The sequence below is a fragment of the Bos taurus genome, chromosome 4 (assembly GCF_002263795.3).
Source record: "Bos taurus isolate L1 Dominette 01449 registration number 42190680 breed Hereford chromosome 4, ARS-UCD2.0, whole genome shotgun sequence".
Classification (NCBI taxonomy): domain Eukaryota; kingdom Metazoa; phylum Chordata; class Mammalia; order Artiodactyla; family Bovidae; genus Bos; species Bos taurus.
Window position 1 is genome coordinate 74,845,626 of NC_037331.1, and position 21,670 is coordinate 74,867,295.

At 50.7% G+C, this 21,670-nt stretch overlaps 1 protein-coding gene across 10 annotated transcripts in view; it reads left to right on the plus strand.

Moving 5' to 3' along the window:
• The window catches only part of TNS3 (tensin 3), a 222,564-nt gene that overhangs the window by 70,698 nt on the left and 130,196 nt on the right, over positions 1-21,670 (plus strand). For 5 of the 10 annotated variants that reach the window (XM_005205612.5, XM_015470044.3, XM_024991104.2 and 2 more), the window contains one exon: positions 6,000-6,038. The exons of 3 other annotated variants lie outside the window; for them this stretch is intronic. Coding sequence is in view for 5 of the 7 variants with exons in the window: in XM_024991104.2 (XP_024846872.2) it covers positions 6,000-6,038 (39 nt within the window). In the remaining 2 variants the exon portion in view is untranslated. Of the gene's footprint in view, positions 1-801; positions 1,997-5,999; positions 6,039-12,547; positions 21,155-21,670 lie in introns of those variants that run through there. 2 more of the 10 variants (XM_059885917.1, XM_059885915.1) reach the window with 2 other exon arrangements.

The following is a 21,670-nucleotide window of genomic DNA, read 5'->3' on the forward strand; positions in this document are numbered from 1 at the left end:
GATTTTGCACAGCCTGGGTTGGAATTCAAAGAACTGTGCTAAATTTTATTTAACGATGCAATGTGTGCCTAGAGTGAGGCCTTTGTGCTTGGTGTAGCTCAGCAGACTGGCTTCAATCCCGCCTGCAAGCCAATCGGTTCACCCTGTTCGCTCGTCTTGCACTTCTGTGTTGGAGAATGGGTCTATCTCTGCACAAGTGTTCAGTTTCTGAGTGCATTTTGGTCATTGTTGGCTGCTGCTGTTGAACTGATCTGTGTTTCCAAGATCCTGGCTCAGGTTGGATCTGCTCAGGTCGGCTTGATGCCAACCTGGAGGGATTCATCTGTGGGCAGAATTATCTGGGAAACAAGTGGGAATAAATGGCAGGAGGAGAGACCAGGCTGGAGACTTTGGTGGTGGCATCTGGAAACATGGTATGTGCCACATGCTCTAGGGCACGTGTGTTTGTGAGCTTCTGGGGAGCTCGCTCACGGGACTCAGCACAGTTGGGATTCTCAATGGTTCTGGAGGCTGCACTCTTCTCCATGCACACAGTGATGTACAGAGCATCAGTGATGCTTTTGGAGAAGCTGGTGAGAAAAATGTCACTCTTTCTGTGGCTTTGTCCAAAGTAAAATGTAAGAAGAAACAATGACAACAGAGCTGAACTCATTGTTTCATGGTACCCCTGAGGAGGAAAACATGTAGGAAGGAAATCTCTGTGAGGTACATGGAGACCTGAAGTGTGGTCTCTCTTCAGGATTCATCTCCAGACATGAGCAGAGGTGCCTGTGGACTGTCAGAGGCGGCCTTATGCCTCCAGAGAAAGTGCCTTGCCGCAGACCTGGGCTCGGCCCTGGGGTGTCCACTGAGTACCATGGTTCTTCAGGGTGGTGAAGTGCTGGGCTGGGCTTTTGTAGTGTGTACACAATTGCACACACACACACTCAGACACATAGTCGCATAGGAACACACACACAATGCTCACCCACATTCTCATCCTTACACACTCATTCACAGACACTCTTGTGTTCTCACACTCACTTCTTTACACCCTCGCTCTCACACATGCCGCACACTCTTACAGCCCTCCTCTACCCTCCCTCACCCTCGTGTACTCACCTGCACTCCCACTTCCTGCTGCACAGTCACTTTGGGTGCAAGGGCCCCGCGTCCCACCTCTGTCCCGCTCGCCTGCCCGCCCGCTGGCTTTGGGACAGGGTGCTGATACCAGCAGGCAGCCGGCGCCACGTCGGCAGGTGTGCCCGGTGCAGCCCTGTTTGTTTGTGGTTGCCCTTGGTAACAGTGACCCAGCCTCACACAGAGCAGCGACAGGCCATAAAGTCCGGTCTCTGGGGCTTCCTTAGTCACTAGTGGGCGCTGGCTCAGCCTGTCCCTCCCACATCATGTGTCACCTGCACTCCCAGGCTCCTCCTGGTGAGAAAGGGGAGCTGTTCCTATTAGGAGAGGAATGTGGAGTTTGGCCCCCGTGGCCACCAAACTAGAAGATTGTGCCTGTGTGGCCCGGCCTCCTTGGGACTCAGTGCTCCGGGTACCGACAGGACGCTCACCAGCTGCCGGGGTTGTGCGGGCCAGTGAGGGCTGAGGAGGACCTGCAGGTGCCCCGGCCCTGCTGTGATTGAGCCACCGGCACCCCCGTGAGGTTGCCCTGCTGAAGGTGACGCAACCCTGTTTTCATCCGCTGCCACTGGTTCAGACCACCTCACACAGCAGGCGAGGGGCTCAGTGAGGGGGGCGCTGCCCAGTCCCTCTGAACGTTGGGGCCATGCACTCCGGGAGCTGTGGGCCTGCTCAGTTTTCAGCTCCTTCTGTGAGCTGGAACTGGCCCTGCAGAGGCCAAACGCTAAGGCAGCACCGGCTCCTTCCTGCTGAGGATGGCCAAGGCCACCTGCAAATGACCGAGCACCTTGGCATTTCCTGTTGTAAAATGAAAATAGCAGAAGACCCCAACGGCATGGTGAGGGCTGTGGTCAGAGGAGATGGAGAGAGAAAGCAGGTAAGCCTGTCCCACCATCACTGACCCGACCTGAACCCAGGACGGCCGCCCTCAGCACGGTTCCCTGGTGTCTTCATCCTGAAGGGGGAGGCAGGCAGAGCCTGCAGCCATGGGGGCTCCAGTGCTGGATGTGGCCCCTCAGAGAAGCCCTGGTTTCTGTCTCTGGTCAGCCTGTAGGCTGCTCGTGTCCCTGAGGCGGAGCAGGGCGGTCCATGTGAGAAGATGCTGTGTCCTCACCGTTGATTGCTTCATGGTTCTGCCAGACTGTGGTCAGCTGCTGCGTCCCTCTTTCTTATTCTAAGGAAATGTATGAGATTTCCATGTGGTTCGCATCCTGGGATTTGGTTTGAGCCACACTGAAGGGACATGTGTCAGTGTGTCCACTTGATGAAGGTCTTTACTACAGTAGGTGTTTGTAGTTCTTGATGTAAACATTAGTTTTCTCTGTATGTAAAGGTTGCTTTCCTCCCAGACCATCCTCTTTTCTCTCAGTTGGTACTTCTTGTGCATTTTTGTTTGCAAATTCATTCTGACTCCAGGTCCTTCTGCAGACATGTGCGGTCTGCATTTCACAGCAGTGTGTGTTAAAACAGACAGTAGAGCTGGTAATCGATTCCCTGGACCAGAGGCTCTTTTCTGGCGGGAATACAGAGCTGTTGCTTGACATTTGCTCCCCTAAACTGAGGGGCTTGCTCCCCTGAAGTGGGGATCCCCATGCTCACTTTCTAATGAAGAATAGAGTTTATGCAGTTTGTGTTAGTTGGTGTCTCCTCCCTGAGGACTTGTCTTTTTAAACTGTTGTTTTCTGTGAAGGACAGTGAGTGCTTGACAAGAGAAGGTACTTAGTATAAATAAGATGGGGGTGTTGATTGCATAGCTCCTAAGTGATGTCAGCCTTCAATGGGGCTTATTGTGATGGCCCCGGGAAGTGGGATTTGGGGAGCCCCTCTGCACGGAGCCCTCTTTCGTTTTCGGGAAGACACCCTGGGTCCAGGCCAGGTGGTGGGTGTCATTGCATTTCACGTGGCTGTAGGGGATGTGGGAGATGCAGGACATGCTTGACTTCTGGATAGTCCTCCTCGTGATTGCTGTTTTTAAAACTCGAACTTCTGATATTACACAGGGCTTTTGCTCTTGTTCTCTTAACAAACACATCTTCTAGATAATTACTGGACTTTATTTTTCAGGCCAGTATTAGACTTAAAGAAAAATTAGACAAGTAGTATAGAGAGTTAACCTGTGCCCACTTCTCTCCCTAATTTCCCCTATGATTAATACCTTGCATTAGTGTGGTACACTCGTTATATTTGATGAGACAGTACTGATACATTATTAATTCTAGTGGCTTCCCTGGTGGCTCAGATGGTAACGACTCTGCCTGCAATGTGGGAGACCTGGATTTGATCCCTGTGTCAGAAAGATTCCTTGGAGAAGGGAATGGCAACCCACTCCAGTATTTTTGCTTTGATAACTCTATGGACAGAGGAATCTGGCAGGCTACAGTTCATGGGGTCACAAGAGTCAGACACGACTGAGCAACTAACACTATTACCCATAGTTTATAATTTACATGGTGTTATATACATTCTAGGATTTGAACAAATGTATAATGACATGTATGTGCAGCTTCCCAGGTGGTGATAAAAAACCTGCCTGCCAGTGCAGGAGATAGATGTGGGTTTGATCCCTGGGTTTGGAAGATCCCCTGGAGGAGGGCATGGCAACCCACTTCAGTATGCCTGCCTAGAGAATCCCATGGACAGAGGATCCTGGCAGGCTACAGTCCATGGGGTTGCAAAGAGTCGGACATGACTGAAGCAATGTAGCACGCATGCCACATAATGATATTTATTCACCACTACAGTAGCACAAAGAACAGTTTTCCTGTCCTGAAGCTCCACCTTCGCATCTGTCCCCTAGTCCCTGGCATCCACTGATCTTTTTACTGTCCCCATAGTTTGCTTTTGCCAGAATGTCACAAAGTTGGAATCATATGGTATGCAGCCTTTCAGATTGGCTTCTTTCATTTAGTAAATAAGTATTTAAGGTTCTTGCATATCTTTTCATGGCTTGACAGCTCATTTCATCAGCTGAATTGGTATTCCACTGCATGAAATATGGGTAGTGCTTTGTCAAAGGCAGGAGCTCTGATTGCTTGCACATTTCTCACCAGTGTGCTAAGCATTTAGTGAAGGACCAGGGCATGAGCCTGCACCAAGTGAGATCTGTACACAGGATAAAATGAATCACCGTGTTCCATGACCACGCGGCTCCTTGTCTGACCGCCAGCACATCTATCCTATAAGCATCTGTGCGTGTGTTCCCAAACATTGTTCGGGCTTCCCTGGGATTCTCAGTGTGGAGTGAAGCAACCCTCAGCTCAGTGATTCTGTACTGGGAGGGGGGCTGCTAAGTGTATGGGGAGAGGGGCTGCCAGGTAGAGAGGAAGAAGAGGGGGTGCCAGGAGAGAGGACCCCTGTCCCAGACGAGAGCATGAGTCAGAACCCTGGTGGAGTAATGATGTGTCCCAGACAAGTGAATGACTGTGTATCATGTTCCTTGAGGAACTTTGTAAGATAAGCAAGAGAACTATAAATAGTTGCCATGGCAAGAACCAAGGGTGCACTGCTGCCCACTCCAGCCCACAAGGACAATTAGTCAGATCCCTGGAATTTCTGCTGCCATTACACATTTTTAGAAAACTCTTTGAGGATTGAGCCACGAGGGGTCTGGGGGGAAGAAAGTCAGGAGGAGCTGAGTCCGGCTTGCAGGTGCTAGAATCCTGGCCGTTCAGAACTGCAGGAAGCAAGCCTGATTTCTCACTTGCTGACAGCCCTTTCTGCTCAGGGAAGGCTCCGTGTTCCTGAGAGGAGAAGCTGCCCTGTGTCAGCCCCTGTTCTGAGCACCACAAGCTCTTACTGCCTCCAGTTCTCTGAGGAGGGAACCAAAGCCCAGAGTGGTTGGAGCCCAAGGTCCCATGGCCAGGAAGTGGTGGAGCAGAAGACCCCACCCCCCACAGACAGACTTGAGAGCTGGGGTATTTATCCCACTGGGTCTGTCGTCATGGGCGCCCGTAGCTGTGTTTCTTCTGACCTCTTTGCAACTGTGGCCTCATCACATTGGTCTGTGTGTCTTTCTTAACGTGCTCACATCTGCGGGGGCCTGGGTGGAGTCAGAGGGACTCCTTTCCCACTGTCTCATGTAGTAAACTCCAGCCTAGAGTGAAATGTCCACATTTAGACTCTGATTTTAGTTCCACCTGTGGAAATAGTTCTAGAAAAGGCATTCTGTTTTATAGAGTATGCAGGCTCTGAGTGTGTTTGTGAGATGCTGGGGCAGCTGGAAGACCCCCAGGCAGACCTCCCTCCCCTCCGTCTGCTGGCCCTGCTCCCTGTGCTCCCAGGTGAGAAATGCTTTGCACTAGCTCAGAAGTTCCTGGCCTGGGAATCCCCTGGTGCTGCTGCTAAGTCGCTTTAGTCGTGTCCGACTCTGTGCGACCCCAGAGACAGCAGCCCACCAGGCTCCGCGGTCCCTGGGATTCTCCAGGCAAGAACACTGGAGTGGGGTGCCATTGCCTTCTCCATTGGAGTCCCCTGCTGCTGCTGCTAAGTCGCTTCAGTCGTGTCCGACTCTGTGCAACCCCATAGATGGCAGCCCACCAGGCTTCCCTGTCCTTGGGATCTCCAGGCAGGAATACTGGAGTGGGTTGCCATTTAGGCCTTCCAAATTAAACATGAAGGTCCTGTGTTTATAAGCAGTGGGCATTTCTCTTGAGGAGAGAGGTCCATGGTTTTAATGACATTCTCTGAAAAGGATAAGGACTTTATGAAAGTGAACAAAAATCTGGACTCTGTAAACTCTAAGTTTTTCTTGTCTTGAGATCCTGAAGCTGTGACCGTGAATATGGTCAGAGGTGCTTTCAGGCTTGGGAGCCTCACCTGATTGTGATGCCGAGTTTCTTCTTGAGAGCACCCACCGTTTATCATGTTTCTTCTCCCTTTAGGTGGTGAGTCCCCACTGTGTGCAGGTCCACCTGGAACAGGTAAGTCATTGGCATTTCCTTGAGACTCTTCCTGCCGCGCCGTCTTTGTGGAGTCTTCTGCCAGGATCCTGTCCCTCTGAGCTGTGGCTTTTGTTCACAGAGCTCTCTGTGGACCCTGGACCACCTTGCACTAGCTGTTTGCATACTTGCCTAAAGATGGGTGAAGCATGCACTCCTTTGTAAGAACTACCTTTCTGATCAGTTAGTTACTTCAGGAACTCATTTTCCTGAGCCCAAGTTTCCCCTGCTGTAACACAGAGATGCTGCTTGTGCATTTTCTTAGTGATAAGGTTGTGGGCAGAGCACTTGTGTCTCGGGTGTCTGCGCAGAGAGCACAATGTGTTGGCTTTGGAACAGGAAGCTCTGACCATCTTTCTATCAGATTGGAGGTAAACAGTGATAACACTTTCACTTTGGCAAATCTTTATCCTTGTCTGCTTTCTAAATGGAAATGTTCTTGAATGTCACTGTGCCTCTGGGTGTTTTCTTTTGCCGCCTCCCACCTCCTTACTGCCCCCCCCCCCACGCCCCTCCTTGTGAGGCAGGGGTGGGGGGTGGGGGCGGGGGAGGTCAGCCTTTTGTTAGTAACTTAGTAGCGGCTTGTAGGACTCCTGGCTCAGTGCACTTCCAGGACAACCCTCTTCTCTTACTGCAGATTGCGAGTGTGCGCCTTTCCCAGCCTCACCTGTGAGGAGGGGAAATGGGTGTTCCCTGGTGCCTCCTCCAGGGCACCATGGAGTCTGGACGTGGCACCATGCCCTCAATCCCAGTTTTGCCATATACAGATTCCAAAGTCCTGCTGTGGGTTTTGCCCACCTTCCTGCTTCCGGGGCCTCTGTTGGCTGAGAGCCCAGTGGCTTCTAGAGCCAGAGCTGGTTTTTCCCTAGAGCAGCAGTAGACACCCTCCAAAGGGCTCAGCCCTGTGTTCTGCATGTGTCTCTCTCTCCTAAAACTCAGGAAGTGCTGTGTCCCTCCAGGCTGCTGGAGAAATAAATAAATGGTAGGAAAGAGGTAGGCAGGCCAGCCTGGCCTGTGCGCTCCATCTGCCCGTACTGGGCTGCTGCTGCTGCTGCTGCTAAGTCGCTTCAGTCGTGTCCGACTCTGTGCGACCCCATAGACAGCAGCCCACCAGGCTCCGCCGTCCCTGGGATTCTCCAGGCAAGAACACTGGAGTGGGTTGCCATTTCCTTCTCCAGTGCATGAAAGTGAAAAGTGAAAATGAAGTTGCTCAGTCGTGTCCGACCCTCAGCAACCCCATGGACTGCAGCCTTCCAGGCTCCTCCGTCCATGGGATTTTCCATGGGCAGGGTGGTGTAAATGCACCAGCTTTGTCTGGTGGAGATTTAGTGAAGGGCTTTCAAGTACACGGTGTCGCTTCTCAGGGCAGAAAGCACAAAAGCAACTTTTTCTCTCCTGGCCCTGCATCAGTCAAGATCCTTTTAGCACCATGACTTGGCATTTTGGATTGGTAAGGATGGACCTCCAGATTACAGCAACCGTCCCCATGTCACCTTGGGAACCAGACGGCTGTGTGGGTCCTCACCAGGCCACTGAGACCCTGGTTCTGTTTTTCCCTTTCTTATAGTGATTGAGTACCTGCTCTGTCTTAGACATGTTTGCCCAGAGGTCACCTTGGCTCACCCACCTAAGACATGAAGAACCTGAGAAAAGTTAAATAGCTTTCCAAAGCCACAGACATTGAGAGGCCTTCACCTCTGACCTTGGCTTCTTTTGCTGGCACCTGACAGTGAGAGGTGAGACAGGTTCATTGGCATAAACAGAGTTTAAAATCAAGGATATACTGCATTTTAAAATCAAGGATAACTGTGCAGGGAAAAACTCATATTCTGTCAGTGGAGCTCAAGAGGAAATTAGTGGTAATTTAGTGCCACTGGGGTTCAGACCCAGCTTGGTATTTCATTCTCAGAACATCTCTATCTGATGGACATTGTGGGTGAGTACCTTCCCCAAGGTGGCATTGCTCACCTGTGGGAAAATGGTCAGCAGAAACGTGGATCTCAGGTGCCCAGTGGCCCCGCCATCCCACCTCTTTCCCAGTGCTGCTTAAACTTACGCAGGGTCCCCCTATCCTTCCAGCTTCCTCCTCTTGGGTTATCAGTGGTTGTGGGGACTCATCATCAGCCTTTTAGGTTTGGGAGAGGGAGCTGTGTCCTTATTCACCTGAAGCTGTGATGGTAGTCAGCTCTAGGGTGTGAATGCCCCTTCCCACCCATCTGTGCCCGGCCCTCTGACCACTTTTGTGCCTGGGACCCTTCACCTGGCAATCACCTGCTATGCAGATGTCACCTGAGAGCAGGGAGTCCTTCTGGGCAGAGGAGGAATAGCTCCATCTCAGCCCTCTTTAACTCTGAGCCATCAGGTCTGCCTGAGTTCCTGGGGCCACAGCAGCCTGGAGCATGTTTCCTTGAACACACTTGGGCATAATTCACTGTCCTCACTAGAGAGGAGAGGTCGGTGATGGGCTGTACCAGCAGGATGTGACAGCCTCCCATGACTGCTGCAGGGGGCCCTGCACTTGAAGTTATGCTGTGTGAGAGTCTTTGCCAGACTAGGCACCTCTGTGACTGCCTGGGGTGTTTGGAACAGGGATTCAGGGATCCTTCATGTGTTTGTCGCACTCTGAACCCTTGGCTGTTTGCGTTGATGCTCAATTTTCTAGGTTTTTTTTTTTTTTCCTGGTTGTAGATCTTCAGTTTATTGTGATGGTTTAAAAGATAGGTGTGAAGTTTGGCTAAAAATGGCAGGCAGTGGGGCTGAGAAAAAGATCTGGGAGGCAAACCTCCTTTTGTAAATGTTAACTTAGCTGATGAAACCATGCAGACAGGCTCCAAGTTTCTTGGAAGCCAGTGTAAAAAGGAAACCACGTTATCGGCACGTGCCTTATCAGCAAGGAGGGGAAAAGGCAAGTCAGTGGAGAAAGTGCCGTGTGGAAGATTGTTCAGGGTGTTGACTGTGTGTGAGACAGGTGCCGAACCCCGCTGCCCAGAAATGCTCCCCCTTCGTCCCAGATCCAGATGAATTACTGTTTTAGAGGAATATCAGATACGAGCTTTGAAGTGCATCTTGCTAAATCCTTAGGCACTCTGTGGCTGTGGCGGTAGGCACGGCGTTTAGAATAGAAAAGGATAACGGCACTTCACTGTCTGTTTGGGTCACACTTGTGGACTTCCGTGGCATGTGTTCTGCTGGGTTGTGCAGTGGACGCGTCACTGTTTCTCTAGGTGACCATGATCATTAGTGATGGGAGAGGTAGCCAGGCTCTTCAAAACTGAGTCACTTGTGTGCTCTAGCTGTTTCTGTAGATCTACATGCACGTTCACAGGCACGTCCAGCACAGAGTATAGCAGTGATTCCAAGCGTGGGCTGGAGTCAGCTCAGGGTCCCCCCCAGGCTGTGACAATAGAGAGCTGCGTGACCTTGAACTGAGCCCTCCTACTTCTGGGATCTGCTTTCCTCTTCCATAAAGTGGGGATGCTACTACCTTCCTCGCGGGTCATTGTAAGGATGATGGGATGAAGTAATGTATGAAGATTCTTAGCACCGGCTCTGGTATAAGGAGAGTACACAGTGAGTGGGGAAATCCTTATTTGTTGTTCCGTGAAGTCAGGAGGGCGATAGAGGTCTCAGTTCCCGCTGCCTTTGCTGTTTGTGTTTTGTCTTTGATCCTTGTTCTCTTGCCATCTGCCGGGGAGAACCAGTTTGATCGGTTTCATCGAGTGTTCCCTCTGCTGCGGGAGGGTGAAGGCACCTTGACAGGCTCTTCTGAGACCTTGATTCTTGTCATCTCTCATTTAGAGACTTAGAGGAACTCAGGAAGCCCATGGAAAAGAGCCTGTGGTCAGGATGCAGGTGGCGTGAGAGCCTCCAGATGGTGGCAGGCGGATTGATTACAGGATCTTTTCACGACACAGGCCTCATGGAGCTCTGAACTTGGCCTGACAGCTTTTCACTGACGCGCGAGGCAGTGGTGTTTGTTTTTCCATGTTATCTTTGCCCCTCCAGTGCTGCCCGAGGGGGTGCATTCATATCAGTGCACCAACGGAAACTCATTCCTGGGTGCAGCTGTAGCTTTCGCGGGGACCCTGGGAGTCCATGTGTGTGAACCACCCACACAGCCACACCCACGGGAAGCACACATGGGCCTCTGTCCAGGCTGGAGAGGCCCCGGAGGAGCCAGTCCTGCGGAAGCCCCTCGCTGCTTGGTGTCTGAGTGCATTCTCTTCAGAGCAGCTGCCGTCCTTGAAAGAGGCCGTGCCCCCGCCTCCCGGGGCCATGTGCGGGCGGAGGGCGGCAGTGTCAGGCCCAGCGGAGGGCGCAGGTGCAGGCCTTCACCTGGCGGCTGGCACGCACACAGCCCATTGTTTTGCTCAGCCATTGTGGTTTCTCCAACTGGAGGAGAGGTTGTATAAGAATAGCTTCTGAAATTTGAGCCAGCTGTTTACTGAACTCGGGCGGCTTTATTTCTCCTTGTTTAATTAAAGTGAAGACAATGGGTAGTTTCTGCCAAAGGTGACATTAGGAGTCACATTACACTGTCTCAGGCTACAGTTTCCAACCTGCCTTCTGACAGCTACACCTTTGTATTTGTGTGTATGTGCGTGCATGCTTAGTCGCTCAGTCGTGTCCGACTCTTTGTGACCCTCTGGACTGTAGCCTGCCAGGATCCTCTGTCCGTGGGATTCTCCAGGCAAGAATATGGGAGTGGGTTGCCGTTTCCTCCTCCAGGGGATCTTCCTGTCCCAGGGATTGAACTCGTGTCTCCCACATCTCCTGCATTGGCAGGCTGATTCTTTACCATCTGAGCCACCAGGGAGCCCCTTGTTTAATAAAGTTGGCTTAAACTCACAAAGTCAGAGGACGTGGTCATGAAATGACGTTGACAGGACGGCTCCTTGACTGTTGAGGACACGGGCCCGTGAGCATGTGCTGTCATCGTCACAGTTCCCATGATTGACCTGAGACAGGTTCTCTCAAAAGTATTGAATTATTTCAGTAAGGATGCCCGCCAAATTGGATAATTAGGAGTTTGAGATACAAGAAAAAAAAACATACTCTGATGATATTCCCTTTATTTTACTGCAAAATTAGGTGACAACGACAGAGTACAGGCTTTCTGTTGGTACTAATTTGTGAAGAAGTGTTACTGAAGCTCATGGAACCTTGTCCCTCCTGCTGGCTCCCATCCATAGCAGGCTCTCTGTAGGAATTTCTTGTCCTCGTCTATAAGTGCAGATATTTGATTAGATGCTGGTTATTCCTGGCTATAGACTGTTTCTGCTTGTGTAGTGAACTTCAGAAGCACAGACATGGGTCTGCATACCACAGCAGAGTCTTAGCTGAGTGATAGATGCTGTTTTCTGAAGGTCAAAAGCACGTGTACACGTGTGCCTACACACATGTAGGGATGCACAGCTGCCCCTTCAGAGGCTGTCTGTCTCATTAGAACATATTTGACCAGAATTGGTAGCTCAGTGAGTAATGAATCTGCCTGCAGTGTGGGAGACCCGGGTTGGGAAGATGCCCTGGAGAAGGAAATGGCAAACCACTCCAGTGTTCTTGCCTGGAAAATCCCATGGACAGAAGAGCCTGGTGGGCTGCAGTCCATGGAATCGCAAGAGTCGCATACAACTTAGCAACTAAACCACCACCGCGATGAGATTAATTTGTTTCAGGCCAAAAGACACTTGCAAACTTCCTTGTTCTTTAATCCCTCTGATCTTAGAAATAGAGAAAAGTCTCAAGAGTCATTTCAGATCAAAGGCCAAGTCTTCCACTTGGTCAGTGGAACCAAACTTAACATCTATGTTTTTGGTAAAAAGCCAGGTGAAACTCGAATAAAAATATGCATGATGCTGTATTCCCAGAGTTCAACCTTGAAACTAAGTCTTCTGATTGCTCTGCACCAGGTAGCCTGTCTATACAGGGATGAGTCATCTGAGGAGCCCCGTGGAAGATCCTTGAGGGGGTATATGGAGACTGAAAGGCCCAGTTAGGATGAGAGAAGCCTGGGGAATACACCTGGACTCAGGGGGCTGGGACATGCCCAAGGTCAAATAACTAGAAACGGGGGACAGGGGTGAGGCCAGAGCTTGTGGCAGTATCTCCACTGGAAAGGCAGGGTGCTCTAGCCCTGCGGTGCTGCTGAGGGTTTGTGTTTGCTCTGGGGAGCCCCAGGCCCTATGTCTCCAGTTGCTGCATCCCCGTGGGTGTACATGCTGGCGGCTTCTGCATATTCTCAAGAAGTATGGATGGACAGGAGTGCCCAGGGATTTACAGCTTGGGGGAGCAGTGGGAAGCATTGAGAAAGTGCTGGAGTTGAGGTGCAGTCTGGGAGCTCCCTGTTCTTGAGATTCATGTGCCCTGGGGACCCAGATGTCCACTAGCCCCTCCAGGGCAGCTCAGAGCAGGCCAGGCTCCTGGACTGGGTTGATGACTTTGTTACTTCATTTCTCAGTTGCTTGTTTGTTGTATTTTTTTTCTCACTTCAGAGTCCTTTTTGAAGGCTGGGGAGCTGGACTGGCATGAAGTCAGTGTGAGTTCACACTGGGATGGGAAGACCTCTTCCATTCCTTTCGGGAATCAGCAGGACCCAGGCCAAACTGGTCAGGGCCAGCCAGTTCCCGTTACAGAAGGGGCCCTGACCTTTGCCCAGCCTCTGCCTGCAGCTGCCCTCAGCACCTCCCCTAAATGCTGCCCTGAGCCATCCCTGCACCTGGGTGTGCGTTCCCGTAGATCTCCAGGGAAGGGGCACCTGCCTCCAACCTTTTCTAACCCCAGGCCAGACTTCGGTCTACTCTAACTTTGATTTCACCATTCCCTTCCACACCTGAAATAACACCCAGGCTTTGGCTTTTTTTCACCTTTGGGGGTAGAATTGCCAGGATTTCTGGGAAGTGACCTGGTAAAAGAGGCCCTGATGGTGTTTGCAGTTCTTTAGTGGGGACTCCGGGTCAGCCACGAGGAGGCTTTCCTCAAGTCTCAGTTCAGGGACCTTTGAGAAAGAGGGACAACCCTCCACAAATTAAGGGAAAACCACCCCTTTTGGAGCCGGGGTTTGAGAGCTGGTGGCTCCCTGCTGTTGCCAGGCCTGCCTGCGGGTGTGAGGAGAAGGCTGCAGGAAACACATTAACCCATGGCAGCATGGAGCCCAGCTAATGATTAAAACCCACACCAGCCGCCTGCAGTCACACCAGCAATTGCTTCTCTGTGTCTGTTCCTGTCCGCCTGTCAGGTGTCAGTGTCCTCTGCACGTCCACCCAGGTATGGCACAACTCGGTGTCCCTGTCCACCCTCATCCTGGGTCCCCATGCCCCATGCTCTGGGCTGATGTGACCAGGGCCAATAACTTCCAGAGTGACAGCTCCTCTCCCAGGGATGGGCCTTTGGAAATGTTTCCAAGTAATGACAGGGGTGTCCCCAGGTCCAAAGGCTGGAAGTCTGCAGTGGATAAGAAAACTCAGGTTGAGTGTTATTTATTTTCTTTTATGGCCCTGAGTCTATTGCAGTCACAGGTTTTTAAGTGTGGGAGGGACGCCTGAAGACAGTGGTTTTGTGTGATTGGTGGTGGAAATAGCAGTGACCACTGAAAGGGAAAACCAACTGCTTATTTTTCAATGCCTTGAATTGGGATGGAGGAGAAGCGTCATATTACCAAAGCACTTGAATTACCTGCATGTATTTTTACCTGTAAGGAGAGTATTCCTTTAAAAAAGCATAACAGCGAACTCCCCCATAGAGAAGTCTCTGCCGCGGAGCAGTGGACGAGGGGTGGAGTGACTCTGGCTGTCAGATTGGGATCCCAGGTTGGGGAGTCAGATTCTCCCCCAAATTCTACATGCCCTCGGGCCCTCCACCTGGCCCTCTCCTGGGAGCCAGGGAGCGTGGGGATCCAGGGGCCTGTCTCCAGAACTGGGTTTGAAGAGCAGGTGTGGAGGCCAGGACTGGGACCTCTAAGTGTTGCCTGGATTGGTGTTGTCACAGTTTTCAGCTTTGTGACTTTGAGACTTTTGCTGGGGTGCTAAGGAACCAACTTGTGAAATTTGGTAAAGAAAAGCAATCAAGCATTCAACCTTTTCATGTTTGATCTGTACCTCAGAGTTCAATATAGATGAAGGGAGAAAGCCTTATTTGGTGAGGAATTCCGGCTGACAGATGTCGAGAAAGTGATAGAGTAGCCGTGTTTCAGACCGCTAATAAGGGCGGAGCAGCGCTCTCTAGGACGTGACCTTCTGTAACTGGCTTGGTCACAAAGGGAAGCTGGTGGGGTCATGTGGGCCTCATGTGAAGGATGTTGGAACATTGATTACATATTTGCCCCTACCAGAAATCAAACCAGAATCAAATTAAGCCAGACCCACCCACGACTTACCGGAAATACAGGGCCAGAGCGATCTGAAAAATAATTCCAGAGAGGTCAGCAAAATCCAGAAGGGGGAAATTCTACTTGGTAAAGAGAACCCCGGTTGTTTTTAAATATGCTGCAGGAAGAGGAGGAGGAGGAACTTGTGTTGTAAAGGAACTGAAGAAACAGGTTAAATAAACATGGTGAGACTTGATGTGGATCCAGTCACAGTGTCAGACTGTGAAAAAACAAAACCAAAACAATACTTGTAAGACAGGGACGTTGGAACATTGATTACATGTTTGTGTACAAATATGATGATGTATTTGGTTTATATTAAGGAACGATTGCTAATGATACTGGTATTTTTTTTTCTCTATTCTAAAGATACTGAAACACTTATTAGACGAAGTGGTATAATGTCTGGAGTTGGCTTTACAGTGGTTCAGTGAGGGGCTGTGGGGGTGAGTGTGTGGATGCAGTTTATCTGGGGGGTATTGGAAGCTGGGGCACCTGAAGCTCCGCACCCTTGTCTCCCGCTCCCAGGGTTATTATGCAGGATGTGGGTAGTGTAGGCACAGAGCTCAAGGTGAGCAGGTGACTGAGGCCCAGTGGCCAGGAACTGTTCATCATACGCATCGCCCACCATGTTCTGAGATACACTGCCAGCTCCCCACCCTGCAGTCGTTTCCCACATGTGAGGGCTCAAGGCTTGCCCACCAGTGGCCAGTGTGGTCTCATGACCAGCTGGCCTCTGGAAGGACACTGTGTCTGCTTGAGGAAACGCTTCACTGAAATCCTGCCATTTTCATCAGCACAGGACCCAGAGGGGATTGATATATTGTTTTCTAAAATGGCAATGTTTGCTTCATAAAGCTTTTTAAAAACATTCTACATAGAAGTGAGTGTCAAACTAGCCAAGGGCATTCTTACTCTTTGAGAAATTTATACAGCTTCCTTTCCAAAGGGGTTGATGTTGAATGAGTTAAACTCAATGTCACAAACGACTTTGGAAAATGAAGAGTTAAAACGGACTTGAGGAAATGAGCTCCCTGTCCTTGGGAATATTCAAGTAAAAGCTGACAGCATTGCTGCAGTGGTCATTCCGAATGTGATTGGGAGACTGGGGTTTCATATTGAGTGAAAGTGACAGTGAGGGACGCTTTAATAAAGTCATCTTACTATGTGGTAACGAGGTTTTAGTACAAACCGAGCAATGCACAGATGGTTTAGTCAGTGGTTCTCAAAGTGTGATCTCAGCCCAGCAGCAGCAGCAGCAGCATAAGTCTGGGAACTTAGAAGCACACATTCTCTGACCCCACCCCTGTCCCCAGATCTCTTTACCTAAGCCTTCTCTGGGTGGTTGTGCTGCCAGCTGAAATTTGGGCGCCTGAGAGAAGGAGATGTTTTCCAGGGGAGGGCCTACTCTGAGCAAGGCTGGCAGGTTGTGGGAGCTGAGCGTGGCGATGACTGAGGACCCTGCAGCCTGCGGGGTGGGCGAGGGTGCTGGGCTGCCTCACTGAGATCCCTTCCTCCTGGGAACGGTCTCTCACCTCCTGAAGCCCTTCTCTTCCCCCGTGTTGTGTAGACAACACTGTGGTCCTTTTGTCTGTGTTCTAGAACACAGAGCCAGCTTCGTCAGAGTCTCTGTCTAAAAAATGCTCCAAGCAGCTCAGCGTGTGGCGTCCTAAATCCTCAGGTGAGAACAGAGCTCCAGCAGAGACAGTGATGTGTCTTTAGAAGGAAGCATGGTGGCATTCACCACTCAGCGTGCCATCCAAGGAGGCAAGAGAACTCCGGGGCTTAGCTTCCTAAGGAGTGTAAAGCATCCTCGGGATAAAGAAATGACATCCTGTCAAGTTACAAACGTGACTGGGTTAGACTGTGATTAGGATTCTTTTCATGATATTATTGGGACAAATTTATTATGTGGGGACATTAGAATTGGGAAGTTTTCCAGGTATTTCTTAGGTGAATCAAAGACTGAATCATCTACAAATAACAGGTTCAGTTACAGTCACTCCTCATTATTTGTGGATCATATATTTGCAAACTTGCCTATTTATGAAAACTTATTTGTAATCCCCAAATCAACACTCACTGTGATTTTGTGGCCATCCAGGGACATGTGCAGAAAGGCAGAAAATTTGAGCTGCATGCGGGCACTCACCGGCTGTGTTGTACAAGGCGCCTCTTGTTTCAGCCCTCAGACGAAGAGTAAACAGGGGTCCTTCTCAAAGTGTATTTATATTTAGTGCCACATTTTGGGATTTTTTTTTTTTGCTTTTTGTTCATGATTTCTGTTTACAATGGCACCCAGCTGTAGTCCTGAAGTGCTAACTGGTGCTTTGAGGCACCAGAAGCCTGGCCAGTGTCATGGTGACTTTTTAAGAACATGACAACCTTGAATGAACTATAGTCGATCAGTTATTGATTTAGGGGTCCTCAGACCTTTCCCCTGATTTGCCCATCAGAAAGAACAGACCCTGACTCACTTGCAACTGCCTCCCCCTGAACCTGCGGTGAACACTTCATGTACAAACCTGAGAGGTGGGCGGGAGGAGGGGCCAAGCTGGAAGAAATCCATGGTGGAGGGCTGAGTGGTCTGGGCACTGGGGCAGGATGGGCCTGCCGGACAGGACACTGCCCCTGCTGGACACCCCAGAGTAGACCCACATCTCTGCTGCTGAAACCCTGTCTCTGCAGAGAGCTCTCACTCGCCCAGGCTGAGTGACCCTACCCCAGGTCTAATAACACAGGTCCTCACCTTCTAGAGACACATCCAGTCTCTTCCTGGGCTGCTAGTCACTCCTGGGCTGCTCCTTCCTGCATTGTTCATGTCCCTGGCTGGGGCTGAGAATGCTCCTGTTGGGAATTTGTTGGTGTCTTTGAGACCTGATTCCCCAGGCGTGGGGTGTTCTCCATCACCATGGAGGAAGGAGTAAACAGCTTGTCCTTGGGGCACCACACCTGGCCCTGTCTACGACCCCACCAGAACTCACTGCCCCTCCCCATTGTGTTCCTCTCTTGTGATATACAGGAGCTGGACTTGGACCGTCTCTCCATCAGGGCCCTCAGATGGTGAAGGGTCTGCCTTTGAGCTGATACTGCCAGGAGCCATGGGGACAGGGTCCTCTTGACTTCTCCAATCCTCAGAAAGCCTAGAGGCTCCCACCCTTGACCCATTGCACAGAGGTTAGAGCTGGTGCTTCAGTTCAGTTCAGTCTCTCAGCCGTGTCTGACTCTTTGTGACCCCATGGACTGCAGCACACCAGGCCTCCCTGTCCAACACCAACTCCCAGAGTTGACTCAAACTCAAATGTCCATTGAGTTGGTGATACCATCCAACCATCTCATCCTCTGTTGTCCCCTTCTCCTCCCACCTTCAATCTTTCCCAGCATCAGGGTCTTTTCAAATGAGTCAGTTCTTCACATCAGGTGACCAAAGTATCAGAGTTTCAGTTTTAGCATCAGTTCTTCCAATGAATATTCAGGGCTGATTTCCTGTAGGATGGACTGGTTGGATCTCCTTGCTGTCCAAGGGACTCTCAAGAGTCTTCTCCAACACCACAGTTCAAAAGCATCAATTCTTTGGTGCTCAGCTTTCTTTATAGTCCAACTCTCACATCCATACATGACTACTGGAAAAACCATAGCCTTGACTAGACAGACCTTTGTTGGCAAAGTAATGTCTCTGCTTTTTAATATGTTGTCTAGGTTGGTCATAGCTTTTCTTCCAAGGAGTAAGAGTCTTTTAATTTCATGGCTGCAGTCACCATCTGCAGTGATTTTGGAGCTTAGAAGAGTTCCAAATTCTGCTCACATGACAGGTAAGGGGACAAGTGGCCCGATTACCCTCACCCCTGTGGTCCCTCTCAGGAACCCCCTGCTGTCCTGTGAGGACTGAGCTGACCTAAGACAGACACTCTGGCTCCCCACCTCGGGGTCTCCATTGTGTCTGGACTGGAAGGAGACCCCAGGTGATTTCCTCTGGAGGCCTTCCTGCCAGGGACAGGGCTGTGAGGGCCACTCACACCCCTCCCTCTGTTATTCTGTGAGAAGAAGTGAAATGTTCTTGTTATGAAATAACTGATTTAAAAAAAAAAGACTGCTTGTTTAGATGTAATTATAAAGTGGGCCCATTGTGAATCTTCCGCTTAATTTAAGGGGCGTACCAGACTATTTCATAAAATGAAATCTACTGGACAGCCACTAGTGTAGACAGCTGGAGGGGAGGTTCTCACAGTGAGGGATAGGGGATGGGGCTCTGGTTATGGGCGGCTCGTGGTTCAGTGCTGCTTGCTTTTCCTCTTGTGAGTGTCAAGGGAGTGAGTTGAATGCAGCCTCAGACAGGCTGGGTCACCTGTAAAGCCGCAGTGTCCCCACAGCCTGACGTGTGTCCAACCACTACCTCCCTTATCCTTTTGGCCTCCTGGAAACTTGGCACCCAAGGAGCATGACATTTCAGGAGCTAATGGGGTTATCAGGCGCCTGCTTCTTTCTGGTCCTGCCTTGCTCTTTGACTTTGATTTTGTGTTTGTTTATTGGTTTTGTGCTAATTCAAAAGGACAGAAGGCAGGCAGGCCGGTGGGTGAGCAGACACCTGTTAGGTTCTGGGACACCTGCCTTCCCAAGAATCCCAGTAGGTTTCCTGGGGGAATTTAGGAGGACAGAGGCGGGGGTGGGGTGGGGGGGGTGGGGCACTCTGGCTTTGCCCTTTCTGATCCCCACAGAGGTGGGATTCGTTGGCGCCAGCAGGACGCAACCCCTGCCCTGTGCGGTCCTTCCTGACCCCTCTCTGGTTCCTGCAGGGTCCTGGCAGGAGGCCCTCAGCCGGAGCCCGTGTACATGCTGCCACTGAGCCCTCGGCTCCACTGTGGGACCGGCCCCCCTGGCGCCTGTGCTCCCAGCCTCCCCGCTCCTGCTGAACCACTCGTGGGCCACATCAGGCCAAGGGCAGGGAGGGGGCAAGATGGGAAGAGGGAACTGCTTCTGGAAGGAGAAGTGGGCCATGCTCCCCAGTGCAGTGAGTTCCTCCCCAGAGGGATCTGCAGGGCCTCCACTTGCACTTGGCACTGAGTCCGTCCCTGGCGCCTCTCCTCTGTTTGCTCCTGTCCTCACTCTGCTTTAATGGGACTGTGAAAGTTACATGGGGCATTGAGCCCTGACCCTGGCTCCCACGCTCTGCTTCCTGGGGGTGGCCGCTGCCTGCCCTGCAGACCTCTGCCCACCAGCCCCTCTGGGACATCAGGCTTGATTGTGAAAGCATGGTTTCCGCTGCCTGTCCTGGGCCTCCCTCCCTCCCTTCATCAGCCTCCGAGTTCCACATAGCTCAGACCAGCCTACGCATCTCAGAAATCTGAGTATTTGGTGACAAATAAGCATAGACTTAGTTTCAGAACATGACTTAGTGACCGAACAACAACAAATCTTAGCGTGAACAAAACCTTGCTTCTCATAGTTGAGCTTGGGGGCAGAATGACGTTACTTTAGCTCAGTTGGTAAAGAATCTGCCTGTAATGCAGGAGACCCTGGTTCAATCCCTGGGTTGTGAAGATCCCCTGGAGAAGGGAAAGGCTTGCCCACTTCAATATTCTGGCCTGGAGAATTCCGTGAACTGTATAGTCCATGGGTTTGCAAAGAATCAGACATGACTGAGTGACTTTCACACACTTTTAGTTTCCTAACTTCAGAGGGGTGTGTATTTTTCTAGTAATTCATGGTAATTGTTGCTTACTTGTAGGAGCGTTAAGAAAAAAATTCTCAAGGTGGGCAATCCTGATAATGAATCTGTTTCTGGTCTTCTCATTCTGGAAGGGAACAGTGTCTTGCTGGCTGACTGACGTTGGGAAAGTTTCTTTGCCCAAGTCTTATTTCTTTGAATGGAGCTGTGGTCTTGGCAGGTTATTGCATTTAGTGTGGGCTTGTGGGCAAGTTTCACTTCCATGGGCCAATCCCTCCCTGGCACCCAAACACAAGTATTGAACGTAAAGCTGAGATTTATTTAGCTTTTATTATCTGCTAGATGCCATTCTTAGCTCTGCACATTTCCTTATTTAATCCTCCCAATACCCCCACTTTCCAGATGAGAAAACTGAGTCACAGAGAAGTAATTTCCAAAGGTCAGACAGCATGGGTCTCACCCAGGCGTTAAGGTTCCAAAGCAGGTACACTTCACCCCTGCACCCTACGAGCCAGGTGGTGAGTAGTGAATGAATGAGTGAACACATGAAGGCCTTCGTGTTTGAACTGGATGTGGCTAGTTGTTGCCTTTTAAAAGATTGTAATTATTTTTTTTTATTTTTGTGGTTACGCCATGTGGCTTACAGGATCTTAGTTGCCCAACCAGTGATCAAACATGTGCCCCCTGCAGTGGAAGCATGGAGTCTTAACCACTGGACCACCACGCAAGTCCCTCAAAAAGTTTTAAAACGTATTTTTAAACTGTTTGTTCAAAACCGTCTGTTTTCCTGGAGAAACAAACAGAACATGCAGAGCTGTTTCAGTTGGTCTCCTTAAGGGAACCCCCACCCCAGTCCCCAGCTGGGTGATGACATTTATGCACTGCCACCAGGCCCTGTGCTTCCTTGTGAATCTGGCTCTGGTTATGCAACGTTCCTTTTGTTCCTTTTTGCGGGACCTTTTCACAGCGCCAGTTTCAGGGCTGGTCAGCATGGCTGGGAGCAGCACACAGGTCCGACGACTCTGGGAAGCTGGGGGCCGTGAAGTGTCCTCGGGCCCTGCCAAGTTTCTGGTATGGTAGCTGCGAAAGGTCTTTCTTTGCTCTTTACCCAGAAGGTGGAGGGGGCGAGGGGAGGTGGGAAACAGGGGCGCAGCCCAGGGATCCCAGTGCCACCCTTCACCGTGAGAGTTGGGGGTAGTGAGCCTGGGGAGGGAGGCCTCTGCTTCGGGTTCCTCACTTTGCGGGGGGTGGGGGGAATCTCATTAGATATTTCCATGGGGTGACTTGGGGGGTCCTGTGGGTGAGAACATGTGTTACCGAAGCCTGTACCTGGGCGAGTGCAGCCTGTGAGTCCCAGCCAGCCAGTGAGCAGAACCCACCTTTTATGGTCTGTGGGGACAGGCTGTCCTTGACCGTCACTGGGTTGTCTGAATTGGTGCTTCACTGCCTGGCTGTTCGATGGACAATTTCTTCCTGATAGCCAGCCACCCCCTATTTCATTGATTCCATATGGTACAAACTTGTGAAGGTATAGAGAGTGGCTACTCTTCAGCTATTATTCTTTTAGATGATGAGTCCATTTAAGCC